Source organism: Malaclemys terrapin, chromosome 17 (assembly GCF_027887155.1).
Source record: "Malaclemys terrapin pileata isolate rMalTer1 chromosome 17, rMalTer1.hap1, whole genome shotgun sequence".
Classification (NCBI taxonomy): Eukaryota; Metazoa; Chordata; order Testudines; family Emydidae; genus Malaclemys; species Malaclemys terrapin.
Genome location: NC_071521.1, coordinates 11,951,584 through 11,974,196, shown reverse-complemented (window position 1 = coordinate 11,974,196; position 22,613 = coordinate 11,951,584). Strand labels below are relative to the sequence as shown.

At 40.9% G+C, this 22,613-nt stretch overlaps 1 protein-coding gene across 1 annotated transcript in view; it reads left to right on the top strand.

The window, feature by feature from the left end:
* GPR107 (G protein-coupled receptor 107) overlaps window positions 1-22,613 on the top strand; it is a 52,246-nt gene that overhangs the window by 4,124 nt on the left and 25,509 nt on the right. The window contains 10 exon segments of the mRNA XM_054007951.1: window positions 4,626-4,751; window positions 7,479-7,636; window positions 9,548-9,582; window positions 10,672-10,728; window positions 11,571-11,665; window positions 13,041-13,174; window positions 14,262-14,423; window positions 16,476-16,538; window positions 16,540-16,591; window positions 17,746-17,876. Of these exon segments, the coding sequence (XP_053863926.1) occupies window positions 11,585-11,665; window positions 13,041-13,174; window positions 14,262-14,423; window positions 16,476-16,538; window positions 16,540-16,591; window positions 17,746-17,876 (623 nt within the window). The 5' untranslated portion in view covers window positions 4,626-4,751; window positions 7,479-7,636; window positions 9,548-9,582; window positions 10,672-10,728; window positions 11,571-11,584.

Genomic DNA, 22,613 nt, shown 5'->3' with positions numbered 1-22,613 from the left:
CTACCCGCTTGAAAGCAGTAAATCCAGAAGACTGGTGTCTTCAGAAAGCTGTGAGCAGCAACCAAGCACTAGACTAGTTTCTCCTTGGTACTACTCTGTTCTCTTCCTCACTTCCCAGACTTTCAAACTGACCCCTGGCCAGTAATTATCCTAGTAGCTGTTGGCTGTGCCCCCTCACCTCACCCCAAGCCCAGCATCTCAAAATGCTGGGTAATATGGCATTATGTCCTCAGTAGTGCAATGAAAATAAAGTATTTGTTTCTATAACACAAATGAGCTTGTATCAAATCTTGTGTTATTACACAGGCATCATGTGATCTTTATAACAGGGAAAACTAAGGGTGAGAGTTTACAACCCAAAAGATAGGAAATGCTTAGTTAAATACAAACTAATCACCCTTAAAGTATTTGTAGCAGTAAGAATGTTCTTATATTTAAAGGGTTGGGGGAAGTGACTCACTCCAAAGCCATTCCCCATTCTATCAATTACACTATTATTTTAAGGCAGCAGGCTTTGTGGGAGGCTGGTGTTAAGAGTTATAGTTCTTACTTAGGCACTGACTCGCTGTCTCTGGGTGAGTCACTTATCCTCTCTGCCTGTTTCCTGAACAGTAAAATGGAATACTGATATAACCTCACAGGAGTGTTGTGAGAACTGACAATGACTTCCCATTGAAGGAAAAGAAAGGTGCTTAAAAATCAAGCTTATGATACTTGTATAGGGATTTGACAAAATGCATGCTGGAAGTGCAGCATCTCCACTTACCACCTTTTAAGCAAACACCTAGCTCATACATTAACTGTATCATGAGAAATCCCTTGTAAAACGTTTCTGCTGTTGGCTCTTCACTTGTAACTAATTACACCAGGTCTGTTTGCCAAATTAAAGGCCACAGCTTGTAAGTGAATATTTGACATTACACTTCCTGAAACAAACTGCTGACAACAGAGTTGATTAAAGAACCCACATAATTGTGATGTCACAATAGTTCACACACTGGAGCAAAGAGTGTCCCTTCTGTTAGAATTTGTTGTTTGCTTTTAGAAAGAGATTATTTTCTTTCTCATCCTTCAGTATGAGGGTCATTTTTATAAGTTTATTTATGAAGTATCTTTTCTCTTTGAAGATACAAAGAAATGCTTTGCTATTGAAAGGCTAGTCCATACAAGTAAGATTCACTTGGGGAAACTCTCTCCTTGGGAGTGCATGTGGTCTGTGAGTAATATTTTGTGCAGAATGTTTCAGAGAAGGTCAGAAACATGAAAAAAACAAAAGCTCTGCACTTAAAAAAACAACAACGTACACATGGAAAGTATTTTCAAAGCTGTTCCAGAAATAACTTTCAGCATTTTCTTTAATTAAAAAGATGGTGATGTCTTCATGGAGCTCCCCTCAGGCCTTATCTGTACTTCAGATCTTCCTGTACTATGAAACAGTTTTCATTATTAGCTTTTAAACTACGTCAGCTAGTATAGTGGTATTGCCCTATGTGGACAAAGCATCACCTTTTTTTTTTTTATTAACATGACAGAAAAATTCACTAGCTTTTGACAAGTCCTTAAAACTGTTTTTTAGGTGTCTGGCACAACATTGGGACCTTACATAACTCTTGTTCAAATTGTTTCATGGCATGGGAAAAACCCATTGTAAAGGTCCCAGCTACATACTTGTCAGCGGGTGGTCAACTTGGATGCAAAGTAAGGCTAAAATAATTGGTCTCCTCTGAAATCACTGGAAGCTTTCCCACTAACAAAATTGTACAGAAATTCTATGTTGTTGTATTGAGAGTTTCTTAAATAGTTGTTAAATGAACAACTATATCTTACCTTACAGCAACTCTTCAATTCACTAACTCCTAAGGGAGAAAATATTCTGTTCTATTTTACATCATGTTGTCTGGTTAGTAGCTTCCTGTGTAATTAGTTTTAAGATGCTAAAATTTTAATACATTATTATTATTATATTGGAGTCTTTCTTTAAACAATCTCAGATTTCCATCACTCATGTGGGATAACCTTCCAAAATCCATTATACAGCTTTTCTGCAAGTACCTGTACTTCATGTATGAGTTACAATTATGGGTGTTTGGTGATACCTCAGTTGTCCATATTCCTCATCACAGGTCGACATAACTTCTTATTTTGTCTGGAATTAAACAGTATGCAACGTACATGTTGCCTTCTTAGTGGTCCTGAGCCCCCATTTTTATTACAGATATAAGGACCAAATTCTGCTCTTGTTTATACTTGTGCAACCCCACTTGAAATGAAAGCAAAATTTGTATGAGTCTTAAGAATCTTACTAGTGGGAGGCAAGATAACTATTAACAATTTATAAATCTTTAAACTGCTGATTTGGTATGTTCATGGGTGCTCTCCAACCATCTAATTTTTCTTATTAGAAACTAATGACAAAATGTGCCATTTCTTCAAAAGATGAAAATCAGTCAAATGGATCTATAAACTGTGCAAGTATTTAAAGCTGGGTAAAAGTAAGAGCAAAAATATTTTGGCTGTAATGTATTAAACTTTTTTGACCATCTTTTGGTGCGGGAGTATGCATGTTAATGAAACATTGCTGATTAAGTATAGTTTAAGTTGAATTTCTTTTCCAAACATCATTCTTTCTTGGGCTGCAAGCAAATGCTTCTGATTGCAAGTTAAACTACACCCCCCCCCCGTTCAAGATAGAAGATTAGATACCACAGAAGTGTCCTGTCTCTTTTCCACACTCATTCCCCCCATATCTGGACTGACGCTTATACAAAGCGTGGGTAAACTATATCTGCTGTATATTATCTAAACAGTATAGGTTTCATATTTTGGATTAATAATCATTATATGGAGAGTAGTAGCAAATGAACCAAATAGATTCTTGTTTCAAGTGCAGAAGTATGACCCAGAAGCCAAAGAGAAAACACTAAAATAATCTGTTAAACAAAGAATGAATTGTGAAAATGTGCCATTAATATTTTTCCTTCAGAGCACTGGTTATTCACATCTGGTTATTCACAAAGTTAACCTAATAATGGGGTTATTAGAACTAGTGTGCATATATGTATGTGATAATTATGCATAAGGGAGTATTTTAAATTGTGATCTCGAACAAGTTTAATAGAAATCAGAGATGGGGTGAGAGAAGAGAACCTATTAGTGTGCTTTGTGGATCCCCTGCTCAGTTCTCCAATGCCTTGTCCAGGCTAGCTTTAGTTTGCCTGAGCATTGAGGGTTTCAGGAGTATTCTACTATCTAATACACCTTTGCTATTAAACTGATCAAATTCAGCCTACATTTTTTCTTTGCTCAGTTTCATCCTATTATTCCTGGGAGTGGAGGTGAATATCTTCATCTTTAATCCTTATACCCTTCATACGGCTGTCCAATTTCTTAGTTAAAAATTGGACAAACAATACATGCTTCAAATTTTCCTCTTAAATTAGTCTTAGTTCTTGTTTCTCTGCTCTGACTGCCCTCCGGTTGTCGATTTTCAAGGAGGGAGATGTCCCAGACTATGCAAAATTCTAGGTGTGCCAATGCAAAATAGTAGAGTTAAGACCTTTCTACTCCATGCTTTGGCATCCCTGTGTATAACACTTTAATGTTAATTGCCTTTCATCTGAAAATCATGATGTGCTTTAAAAGCCTTACCTAATTAAGCCTTCTTACCCTCATTAGATCAAAAAGGGAAAAAAAGGATCACTTCCTCCAGTGCTGAAACACAATTACTCTAGTAATTTAAGTCAGGAGGTTGAGAATACCACAGCTAAAATTCCAAGGGGATTTTGTGTACACAGAATGTAATTACTTGAGGTGGAACTATGCTATTAGTGGAATTAATACAAATGTTCTTGAAGTGCAATGGAAACCTTCATGACCACAGATATCAAGTATCTCATTTTGTCTCACCTAAAAGATGGTATTCTCAGATGAGTGTCCATTAGCTATAAGATGAGGCCTTCATTGAGTTCTAGAAGGGAAAATGGCCACTTATTGAACTACCTACTCCACTCCTCCAGCACCTTAGGTTTTTGTCGGATCATCTAAGTTTTGACCCAGCTTGACCTTGCTTAACATGTGAGATTTGACAGGATCACAATATAATGTGGTATTTATAACGTACCTAAATGAGAGCTGGGCTTGGGCCAGGGAAATGTATTTGAATCAGCTAATTCCTCTCTAGTTTGCCACAACAGCTGCTTTCTAGAAAAAGCAACCAGTATTGAAACCGTGACTGACTGTCTTGATCCCCCAACAACTTTATTTTTTGTGTTGCGATATTACACTAGGCAGTGGAGCCAAGACAATAGTCTTCATTTGCATCTTTATCATGAATACACCAGGGAAATACTGAGGAAAAATTCTTTAATATATTTGAAAAATATTGTGGCATTCAGATGATTTGAGAAGTTATATTTGACCAGCTCTCATGAAGTAGTTGGTTCTATTCTGAAGGATGCCCAACACTGACTTACATTTGGCTCCTTGAGTTTACCCAGAGTCTGTTTTGATAACAACTTCACTTAAGTGAAATGTCACTGTCTTCCCTCCCACACACAACAAATCTTTAATTGGCAGACACCTGCCTGTTTAACTGTTATAACAATTGTCTGTTAAATCTCTTCCAGGATGATGTGAGGCAGAAAGTTCACCTCAGCACCTTTGGCTTCTTCAAGAGTGGGTTCATGATGGTCAATGTCAGCAACCTTTCACTGGAGGGACCTTGGAGCCTTGATGACAAGAGCAACTCAGCAGTAAGTGACTCTGTATACACATAGAGATCTTCCATTAACATTCATGGAACGTAGCAAGTATTGAGAGAAAGGAAGCTCCTGCACTTCTTATCCCATTATAAAATAATCTCTCGCTATATACAGCAGTACAGGAGCAGAGAAAGACGTACATTTTAGGAAAGAGAATGGTCAGACTACTGGTGCCTTATCAAGCTCTGGGTGAAAGCCTATATTCAGGCTTCCTGTAAAGTTCTTTGAGTTGAATACTGTGACCCTTTGAGCTGGGGTTGCTTCTTAAGTTGTACAGCTATTAGCTTTTTTCCACTGCTGGCAGTTACAGTTCTCTTGCAGCTTAGGCGCCATTAGTGTTATTTTGCATGGATCTGGGAAAGCTACTCTTGCATTGTCAAGGCTGCTTCCCCACTCTGAACTTTAGGGTACAGATGTGGGGGCCTGCATGAAAACTTCTAAGCTTAACTACCGCTTAGATCTGGTCCGCTGCCACCACTCCCAATGTGCTAATTCCCTTCCCTGGGTAGCCTTGGGAGACTCTTCACCAATTCCCTGGTGAATACAGATCCAACCCCCTTGGATCTAAAAACAAGGAAAAATTAATCAGGTATTAAGAAAAAGGCTTTTAATTAAAGAAAAGAAAGGTAAAAGAAAACCCTCTGGGAGAGATTAGCATACCAGGTACTCTCACAGACAACAGATTCCAAACACAGAGGATGTTCCCCTGGGCAAACCCTTAGTTACACAAAAAAAAAAAAAAAACCCAAATACCCAATTTGACTATTCCTCTAATTGCACAAGACAGGTTACAAAGAAATAAACATAAACCTATTTATTTCCTTCACTAATACTCACTACTTAATAAGAGGCTGAATTCTGGAGCTTTCCCACTCCGGTCCAAAGTGAAACTCCACAGACAAAGGGAACTTTCCTCCTTCCCTTTGAACCATCTTGTCCTCCCATTGGTTCCCTGGTCAGGTGTCAGCTAGGCTAGGTGAACTTCTTAACCCTTTACAGGTAAAAGAGGCATTAACCCCTTAACTATCTGTTTATGACAAGCATCCTCTCTCCTTATGGAGAATCTCTAACTTGTCTGGTCTGCGATGATTATGTTGGGAAGTGGTGATCTCAGATTGCTTCCTAAACAGTTCTCCCCTATGGATTTTGTAATGGTCCTCTGCACTGTTACTGTTCCTCTAAACCACATTACAAAGCATAATTATTTGCTGCACTAGCAAAATCTGTACATGTTTTTTTGAATAGGGAAGATTCATAGATTCCAAGGCCAGGAGGGACCATTTTGATGTTGTTTATGCACAAAAGTAGTCCCCATGGATGCTCTGAAACTGCATATGTGTGTGTGTGTCACACATAGAGAAAAGTCAATAAATAAAAGTGGAATTGATCATGAGCTCCACGATCTAGAATCATAGAAGTGTAGGACTGGAAGGGACCTCAAGAGGTCATCTAATCCAGTCCCCTGCGCACAAGGTAGGACTACATAATAGGTGATCTCTCTCTTCCATTCATCTCCACCCTCTGACAAACAGAGGCTAGGGACACCATTCCTTATCCATCCTGGCTAATAGCCATTAATGGACTTAACCTCCATGAATTTATCTAGCTCTCTTTTAAACCCTGTTATAGTCCTAGCCTTCACAACCTCCTCAGGCAAGGAATTCCACAGGTGGACTGTGCGCTGTGTGAAGAAGAACTTCCTTTTATTTGTTTTAAACGTGCTGCCCATTAATTTCATTTGGTGGCCCCTAGTTCTTATATTATGGGAACAAGTAAATAACTTTTCCTTATTCACTTTCTCCACACCACTCATGATTTTATAGACCTCTATCATATCCCACCCCTCCTTAGTCTCCTCTTTTCCAAGCTGAAAAGTCCTAGCCTCTTTAATCGCTCCTCATATGGGACCCGTTCCAAACCCCTAATCATTTTAGTTTCCCTTCTCTGAACCTTTTCTAATGCCAGTATATCTTCTTTGAGATGAGGAGACCACATCTGTACGCAGTATTCAAGATGTGGGTGTACCATGGATTTATAACTTTGCCACTAATTTAAAACATATTATTACTTATTCCTGAGTGAAAACTTTTCCCTATTCTGGTTGCAAGTAACACACATGACTACTGAAACTGAAAAAGTTAGTGGAAAGGATTATCTCTGTTTCTGTTTCACTTTGTGTGTTTGACACAACTGTTTAGCATCACTTTCACTGTGGTGTTGGTCACTTCCTGTCTCATGCACTCGCAGTTTGGTGGTGGTCTTGGGCCTGTCCACTCCAAACAGTGGAGGAGCAGAAATCCCCTAATGGTGGTTTTTAAAAAGGGAATTCAGGGCCTATTATTCTTAAAGGGTGCTTATTAGAAACTTTTTTCTCTTTTCTTTGACTAAAAAAATTGAAGTAATTCAAAATGACTGTCTCTTTCTCTCATACCTTTTGGTGAACAATTTGTCTTCAAATCCACTTTAGTGGATAGTTTTCCTCGGGACTGTCTATATTGAGTTGAATATTCTCTAGCCTGAATAGTCTTTAAATGAATTTCAGTTTTTCTCTCTGATTTTAGTCTAGCTGCTAGCCAGTTCCCTCATCTAGGGCCATCCTTTCTAGTGTGTAAGGAAGACTGTTCTCCTATTCTAGCTCTACCCAATATATGCCTAACAGCCTGCTTGTGAATGCTCCACTTGCCTTCATTGTGTAAAAGAACCCTTTCATCTGTCTAGTGTGAAAGTAGAGCCCTCTTCAGAAGCTGCTGCCCAGTTGCCTAAAATTTTCTTCATGACTGCCGAGACTGCCATTGCGTTGGCTACCAACACTTCAGAACAAACCCGTGAGTCTGAGCGCACGAATGTGGGGAGCAACCAAAGTCCTGGTGGCCCAGGTAAGCCTGCCAAATCTAGTCAGACTGTACTGCTGCTGCCGGGATTTCTGGTCCAAGTATGTGCAACAGTTTGTCATGGCTAGACTCCTTGAGCCATAGGGGAAAAAACTCTTACTTTAACCCATTCATGATATCTCTTTGGATATCTGTAACTTCCGGCATAGAAACATTACCAGTTGGTGTGTAGGAATATCTTGTCATGTGACAGTTTGCATACTATTGTGGATAGAGCCCTGCGTGGATACAAAATTTGTATCCACATCCAGTCCGCGATCCACAGAAATAGTCCGTGGATATAAAGCAGATATCCGCAGATTTGCAGGGCTCTAGTTGTGGAGTCCCAACTCGCTGAACAAACTGTTTGCGACTCCCAACTATCAAGCTGTATTTATTGTTCCTTATGTGGTTCAGATTAGCTGGATTCTACTTTGATTAGTGTTTGGCATCCCTTCAGCAGCTGCTTACCACTCTGGGGGTAGTTGGTAACACTTTGCAGATAGACTCCAGTGTAGAAGTGAGAAACTTCCTTGGTATCTTAGTTTTCAACTATGTAAAGCTCTTTTAGATTTTGGACCCGGCTTTCAGGATTGGTCCAGGGGAAGTGGCTGCTAACAGTCCTGTCAGAGTTCTGTTGAGGAGCCAGTGTTGAGACAGAGGGCTGTTGTGTCTATAGCCTGGTCCATAATCTGGGAGGTTTGACCACACTAGCCATGTGGGCTATCCAATGCCTTTCCCCCCCCCAAACAGAAGAATTCAAAAGAAACTCCACAAGGAAACCCTCAGTCTGTGGGGTTTTCTGTGTGTGTGTTCTGGATCTGAATTTGTCTGTTTGAAACTAATAGAGCCAAATTGTGTCCTGACTTATCCATGGTGTAGGCTTACTGAGCCAGAACCTGGCACGTTGTCTTGATAGGCTAAATTCAACTAGGCTCAGCATCACCCTTTAGGCTCAAGTCGCTGACTCTTGCTCATCTTAACACAGTGACAATATCTCCTACGACAGCAGCCTTTCCCCGAGTCTGCGTGGCTTATTGTCTGGGTTCTTTATCAGCAGGGGTGCCAGTATCTGATGATCTCTGCTCTGACGAGATTACCTGAAAACAGTTTTGTTATCCTGTCACTGAGAAAGGGGAAGGAAGCAATGTAGGAGGCTTATTTTAAATGGCTCGAAGTGGCTGTCTTGCAGTAACACTCACAATTTCCAGTGTAGCTTTAGGTGAAAATTGGCTGTCTGCTCTTCATGTTTGTACTTAGGCTACTAGGTTTATAGTTATGAAAACAATACTGGCACTAAATAGATAAAAATAATCAAATCTGCAAATCTCTTGAGAGCTCTACTGCACGAGTTTGCCTGCTCTTGCCTGGTCTTGTATTAAGAAATGCAGCATGTGTGTTGGTACAACATGCTGCCATCCAAGGGTCATTGCCTAAGCTCGGGTCTTGAACTTTCACTTCCTGATGGCTTCTTGGAGGCTTCTATCTCCAGCCAATGTTCATAGAGTCTATTGAAGTGGGACTGTGAACGTGATGTGCTGTTCCATCACGGCCTACTCATCAACTCGAGAAAAACTTAGTTTGAGGACAGTATCTCAACCTTAATCTGGTAGATAACACATGACCACTTACTGTGACATTACTGTGGGAGGGCTAGGACAGTGACTTCTTTAGTACTAGTATTTCCTGTGAGGTACATGAGTCTGGGAACTCCAACACTGTATTGATCTTCAGTTGTTGATCGTATGTGGTCAAAGATTTGCCTTTTGGATTTTAAATCTGGTAGGAAGCTGGTAGGTAGACAAGATTAAAACTGGGTAGTGTAATGGCCAGGCACAAAACAGAAGAAAATACAGCATGTTTGCAAATTTCTAAATTCAAAGTGTCTGAATTTGCTTTAAATGCTCTATTCTCTAGGTGACAAGTCCAAAAGAAGCATAACAGCAACTCAGGTAAGACTGAAACTAGTTGTTTTCAGGATAAGCTAATAGGAAGGGGTGGGGGTGGATCTTTCAGACACAAGCTGGAGTGGAAAGTGGGTGTATGGATCAGTGTGGGGCATAAGTAAGCCCTTTGTTTTCAGTTTAAACCGATTTTTACCAAAAAATTCCTGGGTTTTACAAAAAGTATTCCGTTTTTTCCTGATTTTTTACCCTACTTTTGTATCATTCAAATATATAAAAATAACTTGTTTTATTAGGAAAATATAATACATTGCATGAGCTACATGTATTACGATAATACATTAGTCTGTGTGTATATGCAAAGCTGCCTGTTGAAGTAAGGCTATGTATTAGTGTAGAAAATACACACAATAAACAGGCACGCAAGCTCTGAAGTGTGTGTGCATCTGAACGTATTGATGAATTTCACGTTCACCACGTACACATTTCAAGCTCTTAGCAGATAATGGTTAAAAGATTTGACACACTAAAATGGGAAGAAAACAAAAATCTGTCAGAATACGTTTCAGAACACAAGGAAATATTTGAAAATTAAAAAAAACCCCCAAAAACAGGAGAAAAAGATGAAGTTGAGTGTATGTGCTGCAAATGGCGTGGCCCAATTATTAAATAGAACTATTAGCCTAAAAATATTTACAAGTCTACAACAGTAAACTGTTTATTCAAATGAAAAGTTTTATTTGGGGATTAGAGATGTATTGTTTTATTAAACTCAGAGGTGGCATTGTATTTTGAGTTCTGTCTGAGTTCTGCAGCAAACCACATTGATGAATGGAATTCAGAGTATTAATCTACTGGATACTTTTTCCCCCCGTCTTTCCGTCCACCAAAATGAACCCTGATATTTACCCAGAAAAATTAATAGTTTTTTACACTGATTTGTTTTTGTTGTTGTAATGAACTCTGATCAATTCCTGGGAAAATTTAAATAAAATAAATACTGAAAACGAAGGGCCATAGGTATAAGTCATGCAAAGTACACCATGTATTTCTGATTTCATGACACAACTGCAGTATTTACGTGTTAGAAGGCACTTCTAGATGCATTTTGTTGTTATTATTACTCTTCTTCCCCAGAATGTAATGGAGCAAGTGCACCATTTTCATAAAGATAAAGGAACTGTTTCATTCCAGGTAAGATTTTTGTCAGTAGCTCTTCCATAAACTCTTTCCCTTCACTGTAGCAGTCACTGAAAAATATAAATCCACTGCCCCCTTTCATAATCTCCCATTCCGTTAATAAATCTGCCTCTCGATAGCACATACGTTTTTTTTAGATGGATTCTTCTTTTGGGGAGTAAAATCTAAAAGACTTGTTCTTTATAAGATGCATTAGCGTGTCTTGTAAACCACTCATTCACATGGTGCTCCTTACGGTGTACTAGTTTGAATGTAATAAATGTTGCTTTCTGTAATTAGGGATACAAAAATATATAAAAACTTAAATTAACTATGGGTTGGCAGTGTGACACCAGTCTAAGAGGTAGATCTTCTGAGTGAGACCAGATTAACAAACTTTCTCACTTCAGTGCTCTTACTTGCTTTGTCTAAAACTTAACTGCTGGCTACTGCTGATAAAACAGATTTTGTGCCATGTGACTGAGTTTGTGGTTAGCCTTAAAAATTGTTCACATCTTACTCAGTTCTAATCTTGTGGTTCTGCCTGTCATTCGTAGGACATTGTACCATGTCACACAAAATAAGCTATTGAAATGCTATGATTGCTGTATCTAATGGCACTGGATTTACCAGAAGGCATAGTCAAGGAATTAAGTGTAGGGATGGAGTATATTTGACCTGCTTTAAGACTTACAAACAGTGGCATCTTGCTAACTTTGTGACTGTACAGGTACAGTATGATCCTAAATGTCAAGGGCTTTTCATATTCCCATGGAGATAGTTTTACAGCAGAGCAATGCTTTTCTAAGGTATAAATATGCTGACTTTCCTTGTTCTTATTTTTTGTTTTATTTTAGTATCAGCTCTGAAAATGAAGGTCTGTACACTTTGCTTCCACAAGTGTGTTGGCAGTGTTGTGCAGACCAGTGATCAGCTCCTCTTGAGCCTTGATGTGAGTATCATGTGTAAAACATAACTTAGAGCTGTTGCATTTGCTTAGTCAGTACCGTGAGATGATGCATGAGACTTTAGCATAGGAGCACCAACTCATGTGCTCTGTACAGATTGCTGGGGGAGGCAGGGTGGAAGTTGGGGTGGGGAGACCCAGCTGTATCCAACATATCCTTCTAATGTCTCATTTCATAGCAGTGGCATCCTCTAAGGAAGTAGTTGTAGTATCAACTGTGGTGTAATAGGAAGAATTTAAGGAATAAAACATAGTCCCAGAAAGAAGTGGATGAAGATGTAAAGACTCCACCAAGGCCATGCACAGCCTGCATACTGTGACCTAGATGCTGGGATGAGGGGAGAGCCAATGTAGTGGTGTGTGCTTCTCTTCTCTCATGGAATCCTTTTTCTTTACATAACGGCAGCCGTTAAGGGCACTGTCTAAATCTTAGTTATCAGCCTTCTTGAATTTCTGTGAGTTCTGTCTTTCTAGCTTAACAGAGGATACATCACCGAAGGGAGCATCTGAATAGCAGAGTATTATCATAGGTGTTCTAGGAAATGTAAGAACTTGGCAGCGTAAAGCTTCCCTGAGCTGCACCTTTATAATCTGCAAGACTGAGATGGGTGGGTAGGAGGGGAAATGAGACTCGAGTTGAAGGTGGTGGTGGGTGGGGTTCTGTGAAGATCCAAGTTGATTTAACTGGTGTTTCGCTTTATGTCTGTTAGCACCAGCCTCAGTAGGGCTTTTTAAACACAATCCGAACAAATTCCAGCTTTTTAAAAAAAGCACTTGAAGAGTTCAGTTGATGTGAAAACTTGGTTTCACTTGCTGTAGCAGTGATCTCTGTAGTAGAAATGCAGTAGGAAAGTGCTTCCTTCCCCCTGACAGGAGAAGAAATCTATTGTAATGGATGTAAGAGATTTTAAGTGTTTTATGAATCTTTGTGAAGGCTTGTACACATTAGAATCTGAGCTATGCTCCGTATTTAAACAAGGCTCTGCTAGTGTGTCTGATTCAAGTATGGACAGACTATACAATTCACTGCTTGTAATAAGTTGTTCCTGGAGGAAGTTACATTCTGCTTCCCTGAATTACCCTATGCAACTCAAGCAGCAGAAGGCATCTTCAGTTCCTGTCCTCTCTTATTGTATAATGTTACTGTTCATGATTAAGCAGCAGCTGAATTTCAAAGAAGTGATTCCTGTGTGTTTAGTGTGCAGTATTCTGGGACTTCTTGGGGTGGAAAGCACTATTACTTTAGGAATATGAATTCTAAGCTCGTACATCTGTGATTGTGAATTGCAATAATTAAGCTAATGGCGATAGTCAAAGGTCTCTCTCAGCTACACATCTAACACTTCTCTTCTCTATTCAGATAGAGATCAAGGAAAAGAACCCTGAAAGTTACCTCTCGGCGGGTGAGATCCCACTTCCAAAGCTCTACATTTCTATGGCTCTCCTCTTCTTTCTTTCTGGGACTGTGTGGGTCCACATCCTTCGTAAATGCAGGTAAACTAATTTTCTACAGCATCATGACAAGTGTGAACCTGGCTTGTCTTGGTCTCTGCAGGGGAACAGTTTTGTCTGTTTTCCTCCTCTTGCCTTCCCTTGGCCTCCCGTCTCCCAACTGAACTTGATTCAACCATTTTTTGAGTTACAGTAAAACAACGTTGTAGTTTTAAACAGTCTTGCATGCTTAAAAAGCTTCTAAATATAAACCTTACCAAAATTGGCTTTTATTCCTGAAGGCTATTTGATTTGCCGAGAAAGCTTAATTGGGAATGGTAACTGTAGGGACTGCTGTTACTGACAGGTAGTGGATACTTCTGTAGCTCAACAGGCGCTCTAGAGGTACCACCTGAGGATATGAAGTCCCAAAAGGAACAAAATGACTTCAAAATGCAAAGAACTATGAATTTGTTAGCTGCGTGAAATGAGCTAACTTTGAAACTTTGGGGGGGAGGGATAGCTCAGTGGTTTGAGCATTGGCCTGCTAAACCCAGGGTTGTGAGTTCAATCCTTGAGGGGGCCACTTGAGGGATCTGGGGCAAAATCAGTAGTTGGTCCTGCTAGTGAAGGCAGGGGGCTGGACTTGATGACCTTTCAAGGTCCCTTCCAGTTCTAGGAGTTAGGATATCTCCATTAATTATTATTATATTATAATTATAATATAAACGAAGGTGAATTTCTACGGTTGTATGTAGTGGTGGTGTAGCCGTGTCAGTCGGATATTAGATAAACAAGGTGGGTGAGGCAATATCTTTTATTGGACCGAGTTCTGTGTTCTCGTTCTCTCTCTCTCTCGCCAATGGCAGTTGGTCCAATAAAAGATTCTCACGCACCTTGTCTTTTGAATTTTCTAAAGTGATCCTTACGCAAAACATAGTCTTACAGCACTGCCATTTTAAATACACACATTTATCTTTACTTCAGATGGAAACATTTATTGAAGAGAATGGTGCCTTAACAGGAAGCTTGGTTTATAAGCCTCAGACAGAATGTGTCCGTATATGATACGGTATCTCAAGGGGCATTTTTTTAATGTGCCTCCATGGGACTCCTGGTTTATGCTACTTCTGCCTCCTTGTGTTTACAGGAATGATGTGTTTAAGATTCACTGGCTAGTGGCAGCCCTCCCTTTCACAAAGTCTCTGTCCTTGATGTTCCGTGCAGTAAATATTCTCTATTTGTTTCTCCCTTATGGGGGAAGTGGAACAAGTGGAAAGCAGGGCAAGGTATATCAGGGAAATGGCAGCTTGTGCCCTTACAGCATGTTCCCTGCTGAGATTCCAAAACACTTTCCAAATTAGCTATATATGGATCATTTCTCACATTACTGAAACACAGCTGCCTCTGGGGTGGAACATGGCAAGGATATTGTGCCAGCAATGTTGTGCAGTATTTCTTAGGAGGAGAAGTTAATGTTAATCGTTAAAACTACAGGGGACACTCAGCAGCCACAGAGTGTCAACTTCACATTGAAATTTGATTAGGATAGAGAACTAGCCTTCCTGTTCTTGGAAGTAGTACAATGAGAATGCTAAAGACCACCGTTGGCCAAGATATCAACGTTGTGTGTTGGCGCAAAGGTGGGTATTCCTTTTCTTATAGACATCAAGCAAAGGCTGCTGTCTAATGAGTCAGCACCACTGCTGCAGAAGTTTTGGGTTTCCTTCAAGTTCTAAAGTTTGACTTACTCTAGTAGAGCTGATGAAGTTACAGCCCTAAGTGATGTGGCTGCAGGCAGGTATATCGGGGTGGAGTGGTCGTGCACATCTTTACTTCTCAACTCCTTTTCCTGTTTACATGGGGTCAGAAGTGCCCATGATTCTTTGCCCCTCCATCTGGTCCATAGCATGCGTTCATAGGTCTTGGAGTTCCGCTTCTTTTCTCTGCAAACTTCTCTTGACAGTCTTTCCATTGTGTCCTCTGTCTTCCATATCCTTTCTTGCTGTCCTCTTCCTTCCATGCTTTCTTTGTTGATCGTTCTTCTCTGTAACGCTTCCCGAAGGTACCTAGGGTTGTGAGGCACCTCGCTACCAGCCTGCCCTTAGCGTGAGGAAGCCTTGTCTGTGCCTATTGTGGGTCAGCTCCCCAATTCCACTGCCCACGGGCAACACAAGCCCTCCCCTCTAGGCCTCATAGGCCCCGCTGTCTTTCTATGGGTTAGCAATAGCCCTGAGCCCTCCAAATTTCTTCCTGAGGCGTCCAGCCCCTGATCCACTGGACCCTTTCAGGACCTGCAGGTTTACTGCTTCCAAAGAAACAGTACACCCCAGCTTACCAGTTTCACCTCCGTTCACTGCTCTGCCTAACGCACAGCACTTATACTTCATTTCAGTATAAAATATCTAAGTTTATATAACACAGCTTAGAGATTCAAATAAAAGTATTGGAAACAATTGGTTACATATGAAATAAAATCATGACATGCATTCTTGAGCCTGGACTTAGTTAACCAGATACTCTCCTGTCTAATAAAGTATTGCTCACCCAAAATCCCTGCAGCGCTTTACAGTAACAGAGGCGGTGGCCCTTCTTTCATGAGACATGCACTTGATGAAGGAATCCCCACCAACCGCCACGAAGATGTTACACTCAACCATAACCGCCAGCTCTGCTAGCTCATTTCTAAAGCTCTCCTTCTCTTCCAAAGGTCTAACAAAGAGTGCAGCCTGCTAATTCACCAAACCTCAATGTTATTTATAAAGAAAGACCACAGGCACAGTTCGGTGACAAGGACACTCAGCTAGGTTTATTGCCTTCAAGGCATGGTCCTAGCGGCCCATAGGAGCTTCAGGTACACTAACACGAGTGCCCACTAGTAAGGAGCAGCGTAGTCAGCAGTGGAAATTTCTCTCTTCCCTTTAGCCACACAAAGTTTTAAGGCAAGGCGCCCCAATGTTTATAGACTGAGACAAACAACTTACATACCACCTTACGTATTCCATGACATTGGCTTGTTCCCCCCTCCCCCGTACCTTGCTCCAAATGTCTCAAGCAAATCATCCCTATTCATCATTGCTCTTACCTTGTGTCAGGTCAGGAAGTACCAGTGCTAATCTTTTGGAATGTGTTCACATACATATCCAAGTGACTAGTACTTCCTAGGAGTGCCTGTGTTTTAGCAGTGCTAGCAGTACCTTTGCCAAGTTCGTGTACCAGAGTGTGAACTTGTAAGCATTTGCTTTAATACATGGCCTGACTTTGGTTCAGGCCTCAGGTCTTGCACCAGTCCCAGTGCTCTAGGCTCTCTCTCTTGCTCTCTACTAGGATCTGTGTATCACTGCTATATTTGTTCCTTTTTTAGGCTGAAGGACCTTCTGCTGTTCATCACCATCATACTGATCGGCACTGGCTGGGCTTTCATTAAACATCCTTTCAGATAAAGACAAAAAGGTCTTTATGATTGTCATCCCGCTACAGGTGAGGACAGAACTGGCAACAATTAGGGTTAGGATTAAATGCTCCTAAAAGGTGGGTTCTAGCCTAAGGTCTCCCACATGCTGATAAATTGCACTAGAGTACTGGTCATCAAGTGTAGCACAGCAAAGCTATTCCCAGAACAAGCCTATAAATGCAGTGATAGTACAATGGAGCTCGAGTTGTAATCTCTTGAGTGTCTGTGGAGGAGGCAACGTCTGATCACTTGAGTGACTTTTTAACTTTCATCCATGTTGAATAGCAGATCCAAGGGACCAAATGGGCACTGACTGTCATGAAGTTGCATTCACTTACACTAGGGTTGAATTTGGCCCCTAGAATAGTGTTAAATTACTAAGCAGAGATCAGGGACTAGCTGCCCTATACCACTGAAATGAGATTAGCAGAAGGAGTCTAGAATTGGAGGTCTCCAGGCTTTCAGGTAAAATATGCCCAATGTGTTCATAGTGGCCAGAATGCACCTCCTACTCCAGAAGTAGTAGTACTGGAGGCATCGGACAGTGGACCTTAGTCCTCTTACCTTGTAAGCTAGCTTCCTGTCTTTTAAAAACCACAGCACAGATCTTGGATGCCATTGGGACACGCATAGAGCAGGAGAGGTGGGATGTGAAGCACAGAACATTGAGTCGTTCACTCAGTTTAGACAGACCAGGAGACTGGCCCTCAGTACTGGCCCATCTGCTCCTTGTGTGTATTCAGTTCTATCTACATATTTAAATTAATAAGTTTGCTATTTCTTATTCCCATTGGCACTATAGATCAGCACAAGTAAAGAGTAACAAGGATTCTATTTATTCTTATATATCAGCAGAAATTATGTTCAGTCAATTACACCTGTGAAAATCCTTTGAAGGTGTCACTGAGCATATTATTTTTAGACAAAAGGGTGCAGTGTTGCTGAGCATAATTACAGGTGTTGATTCATGAGTGTCAGTGTGGGCTCTTTCTATGAGGGCAGACTGAGTTTGCAGAGCTGACAGCCCAAAAAAAACAACCAACCACAACTTTTTCCATGTAAAATGGGTGCACTTGATCTGGAGTCGCTGAGAGACAAAAATGGAGCCCCATGATGCCACTTTTAGTCTCTTTTTGTCAAGTGGTCCTGTGAAGCAGTGTTAATGTCTTGTGTCCTGTAGGTCCTGGCAAATGTGGCATACATCATCCTAGAGTCAAGAGAAGAGGCAACAACTGACCATGGGCTGTGGAAACGAATTCTATTCCTGGTAGACCTACTGTGTTGTGGAGCCATCCTATTTCCAGTAATATGGTGAGTCATTGTGTACAATACGTGGCTTCTGTGGTCCTGATGGTTTAGGGCAGTGATTTTTTTCAAATGATGGGTTGCAACCTACAGGGGGTCACACAAGGTAATTGGGGAGGGGGGCAAGGGTCGCGAGGTGTTGCTTTTATTATAATTTAAAGCCAAGAAAATCAATCTGAGGCCTTTCAGAAGTGCTGAAGTCATTAGATACAGAAGCAGTTTTTTGTTTTAATGATCTAGGTTTGAAAGTCAGGCAACCAGATGTTAAATCAGTGGTGCTGGCTACGTCCAGTGGAAGACGCTATTTTCAGCCAGTATCTGTATTTATTTACCTCGCTTTACAAGGAACGATCCTATAAGGAACACTTCCCTGCCCTTCCTTCTACTCTACTTGGCAAGGAAATGTTGTTGGCTAAACAAAATCATGAACTGAATTATTTCTATCTTTGGTCCTTAAAAGAGGCATTTAGCCAGAATATTTGTCTGCTGAATTCCATTTTAGTCTTAATCAGACAAGCAGCTGGGCTTAAATGAGGAGACAAAGGAGCTTCTGGCTCATTTGATTAGTAAAAGAAGAATGGCTCCCATATTTTGATCCTTAGTCCTCTTGATTTTTTTCCTGTAACAGAGAAAGGAACATAAACCTCTTGTATAATAAACTTCACAAGCCCATCATTGTAAATGCACACCTCTTGTGCAGATATTCCATGCCATACTCTAGAAAACTGCAGACTGCTCAGATATGGAGTTAAGCCTCATCTCCAGCTTGGCTAGTTGTATGGTTAAATTGGGTTGCCTTTGTGCAGTTCTAGTCCTTTGACAGAAGGCTATTTCAATTATCAGTGACATTTCCCCTGACACTGTAGAATGTCCTCCAGGAACTCCTAAATGCCTCTCTTCCCCATACCTTACCTCCCCTCGCCCCGCTCAAAAAAAAAAAAAAAATACAACCAAACCAAACTTCAGGGTTTCCGCTAACAGTGTTGTAAATAAAATAATGTAAATAGAATGGGAGTGTTAACTTGCATGCTAAAGCTTTTTCTATAGTAAAAATGTATAAATACTTACTGTGACAATTCTTTCCAAATCCCTAACGTCAGAAACTGTTCTCATGGCTGCTCTCATTTCGCCAACTTCTCTTGGTGAAAGAGACAGAGATGTACTCCAGTGACTAACCTTGTGCCTGCAACTTCTTAGAAGCAAAATCTTAGGGCAAGTTTACACTACAAAATTAAGTCGACCTCAGTTACCTCGACTAACAGCCACTGCTGTAATTTAACTACTCTTTGTGCTGGCAGTGCACGTCCTCACCAGGAGCGCTTGCACCAATTTAACTGTCAGTGTGGAATATTGTGGGACAGCTTCTGCAAGACAGCCACAGTCAATGTAAGCAATGCAGTGTCTACACTGACACCACGTCGACCTAACTACATGGAGTTAAGCACTACGTCTCTCACGGAGTTGGAGTGAGGCTATGTCTACACTAGCACATTTGTCGGTATAACTTATGTCGCTCGGGGATGTGAAAAAAAAAACCCTCTGAGCGACATAAGTTACACGGACAGGCGCGCCAGTGTGGACAGCACTATGTCTGCAGGAGATGCTCTTCTGTGGACATAGCTACTGCCGCTCATTGGAGATGGTTTAATTATGTCGATGGGAAAGCTCTCTCCCATCTGCATAGAGCAGCTACTCGAGTGATCTTACAGCGGTACAGCTGCATCAGTACAGCTGTGCCGCTGTAAGCTTGCTAGTGGAGACGGCCTTATTAAGTTGATGTAGTGGGCGAGTTACATTGGTGGGAACTGCATTTTAGTGTAGACACTTACTGAGATAGATCCACGTCAGCTACCTTACGTCGACCTAACTCTACTGTAGACCAGGGCTTGCTTCCAGAAAGTTCTTATTTTTAATGAAATATTCTGTGGTGTTTTATCACAAATGCAGTGTCCCTCTGTTGCCAAGATGTTGACATAAATTGGCATTGAAATCTTGGTTTGAAATCCAGATCCACCCTTATGTGGATAGTTTCATTTAAACCAGTAGGATGACTCATGTGAGCAAGAGACAAGTTGGGTGAGGTAATATCTTTTATTGACCAACTTCTTTTGGTGAAAGCCACATAGAGCTCTTCTTCAGGTCTGGGAAAGATACTCCAGTCGCAGCAAAACACAAGGTGGAACAGGTAGTTTAGCATAAGTAGTTAGCACATATTGTCAGGGACCATACAAGGTAGAGTAGCCCACTAGCACCTCTTTAGTCATAGGACAAAAAGAGGCAGTTAGTGGGTTACAGATTGTTGTAATAAGCCGTAAATCCTGTTCAATTCATGATTTTTTTTAGTGTCCGCAAACTAATGAATTTAAGCTCCCAGGTTCATCTTTTGAAAGTGTTTGTGCTGGTTTCCTTTGAGGATGAGGATTGATAAGTCAGATAAAGAGCGATCACTTTGTGTACCTTGTTCACCCACAGGTGATAGGGTGTGTGTGTTTTTTTTTTTTGTTGTTTGTTTTTTGTTTTTAATCATGTGAGCAGACGAATGGGACTGGGTCCTTGAGATGTCATTCCTGCAGAGTGGCTTCTGTTGCTGCAGCATACTGCCTGCTTGGAGCCATAAGCGGCGATCACCCTCTTCAGTGAAAAGGGTTTAAAAGAGCAATAATATGCTAACCTCTTGACATTACTTTAAGTAGTAGCAAAAGAGCTTTCTCCTACCAGTGGAACCTATATTAAATGGATAATATCCCAGTGTCTCATCCCTACCCCTTACATGTAGCTTTCATAGGGTAATGCAGAACTTAATGTCATTTTCCAGTTCAGCAGAGGGCACTCTGGTACAGGAAACCCTAAAATATCTGTCTTGAGGAGGTGGTGGTGAAGTGCATGCAGTATAAAACATGCTGTAGACCAGGGGTCAGCAACCTTTCAGAAGTGGTGTGCCGAGTCTTCATTTATTCACTTTAATTTAAGGTTTCGTGTGCCAGTCATACATTTTAACGTTTTTAGAAGGTCTCTTTCTACAAGTCTATAATATATAACTAAACTATTGTTGTATGTAAAGTAAATAAGGTTTTTAAAATGTTTAAGAAGCTTCATTTAAAATTAAATTAAAATGCAGAGCCCCCCGCCCTCCCTCCCTGGACCGGTGGCCAGGACCCGAGTAGTTTGAGTGCCACTGAAAATCAGCTCGTGTGCCGCCTTTGGCACACATGCCATAGGTTGCCTTCCCCTGCTGTAGACACTTAACCAAGAAGATACTGTCCATGCTACAAAGCTTGCTGAACTCTGACAGCGTTTATTTGTAATGTTATAAGTCAAAGTAATGATTACAAAGATGGGTACAGTATTTTGAGATTTAAGGATGAAAAGCACCACGGAAGTGTTAAAATTACTACTGGAAATGGATATAAGAGCTGCTACCATAAATTATCTAACACAAATATCACTATTAATGATTTCTAATGGGACAATCTACCATGCTGCCCCAGAAGATAAAACACACTTAAAAAGGAATTCATTGTACTTGTCCTCCTCCCTGCATCTGGTTTGGTTTGCATCCAGCTTTTGTCTCAACGTATGCTTAGATGAGGGGTAGGCAACCTATGGCACAGGTGCTGAAGGTGGCACGTGAGCTGATTTTCAGTGGCTGATTTTCAGTGGCACGCACACTGCCTGGGTCATGGCCACCGGTCCGGGGGGCTCTGCATTTTAATTTAGTTTTAAATGAAGCTTCTTAAACATTTTAGAAACCTTATTTACTTTACATACAACAATAGTTTAGTTATATATTATAGACTTGTAGAAAGAGACCTTCTAAAAACATTAAAATGTATTACTGGCGCGCAAAACCTTAACTTAGAGTGAAGAAATGAAGACTCGGCACACCGCTTCTGAAAGGTTGCCGACCCCTGGCTTAGATTGTAAGATCTTTGGGTCGGGGTCACTTTGAGCATGTGTGTGCACGCAGTGCTTATTCTTAATTGTGACCTCTAGGTGCTACTGCAATACAAATAACTGGGGTGTGTGTGTGTGTGTGTGTGTGCGCGCGAGAGCGTGCTCAAGGTAGAATCACTGTTTGCTTGTAATGAGCTATGTAAATACATAGATGCTGACAATTCAGTATCTGGGGCCTGGCTGCAAGCAGTTGATGGGATGATCAAACCCTAGATTTGTGCGGCCTGAGGTAATGCTGGTAGACCCCCCACAGCTTGCAGTTGACTATTTTTTCACCAGAGGGTGCTATGGAGTTTACTCAGTGTCCAGATGCACTGACTAAAACAGAAAGGTGAAGCAGCTGACATCAAGGGTGCTCAACATGAGGCGCTTAAGAGTTGCCAACAGTAAAATGTGAGGCACAGGATCAAGATTCAAATTAAATCTGAACGCTGCTATCCATCTTTTTTCCAAGTATTTATTTGTATAACTCCAACCACTGTGTCATAGTGAGCAAAAGAATCCTGCAAATTCAGGGATTTCCTATCATTGCAAAATCTCTGGATAATACTTGAAACTACGAAGGAAATGTGTTGCTTTTTGTTCTTCCTCTGCCACCCCTTTGTCTCCCCTACTATAGTGTGTATCTCTCTCCATAGCCAAATGGCCAACCAGCTGCTGCTAATAAAAAAGAGCAGCTAAAGAAATAGTGTGCCAGGAAAAAATATTGCTTAGTCTTAGTTGGTGGCAGGAGCAGCTGCCACTGTGATGGGATGATGTGGCCTCACTTGCCAGATCCAAATGTTTTTC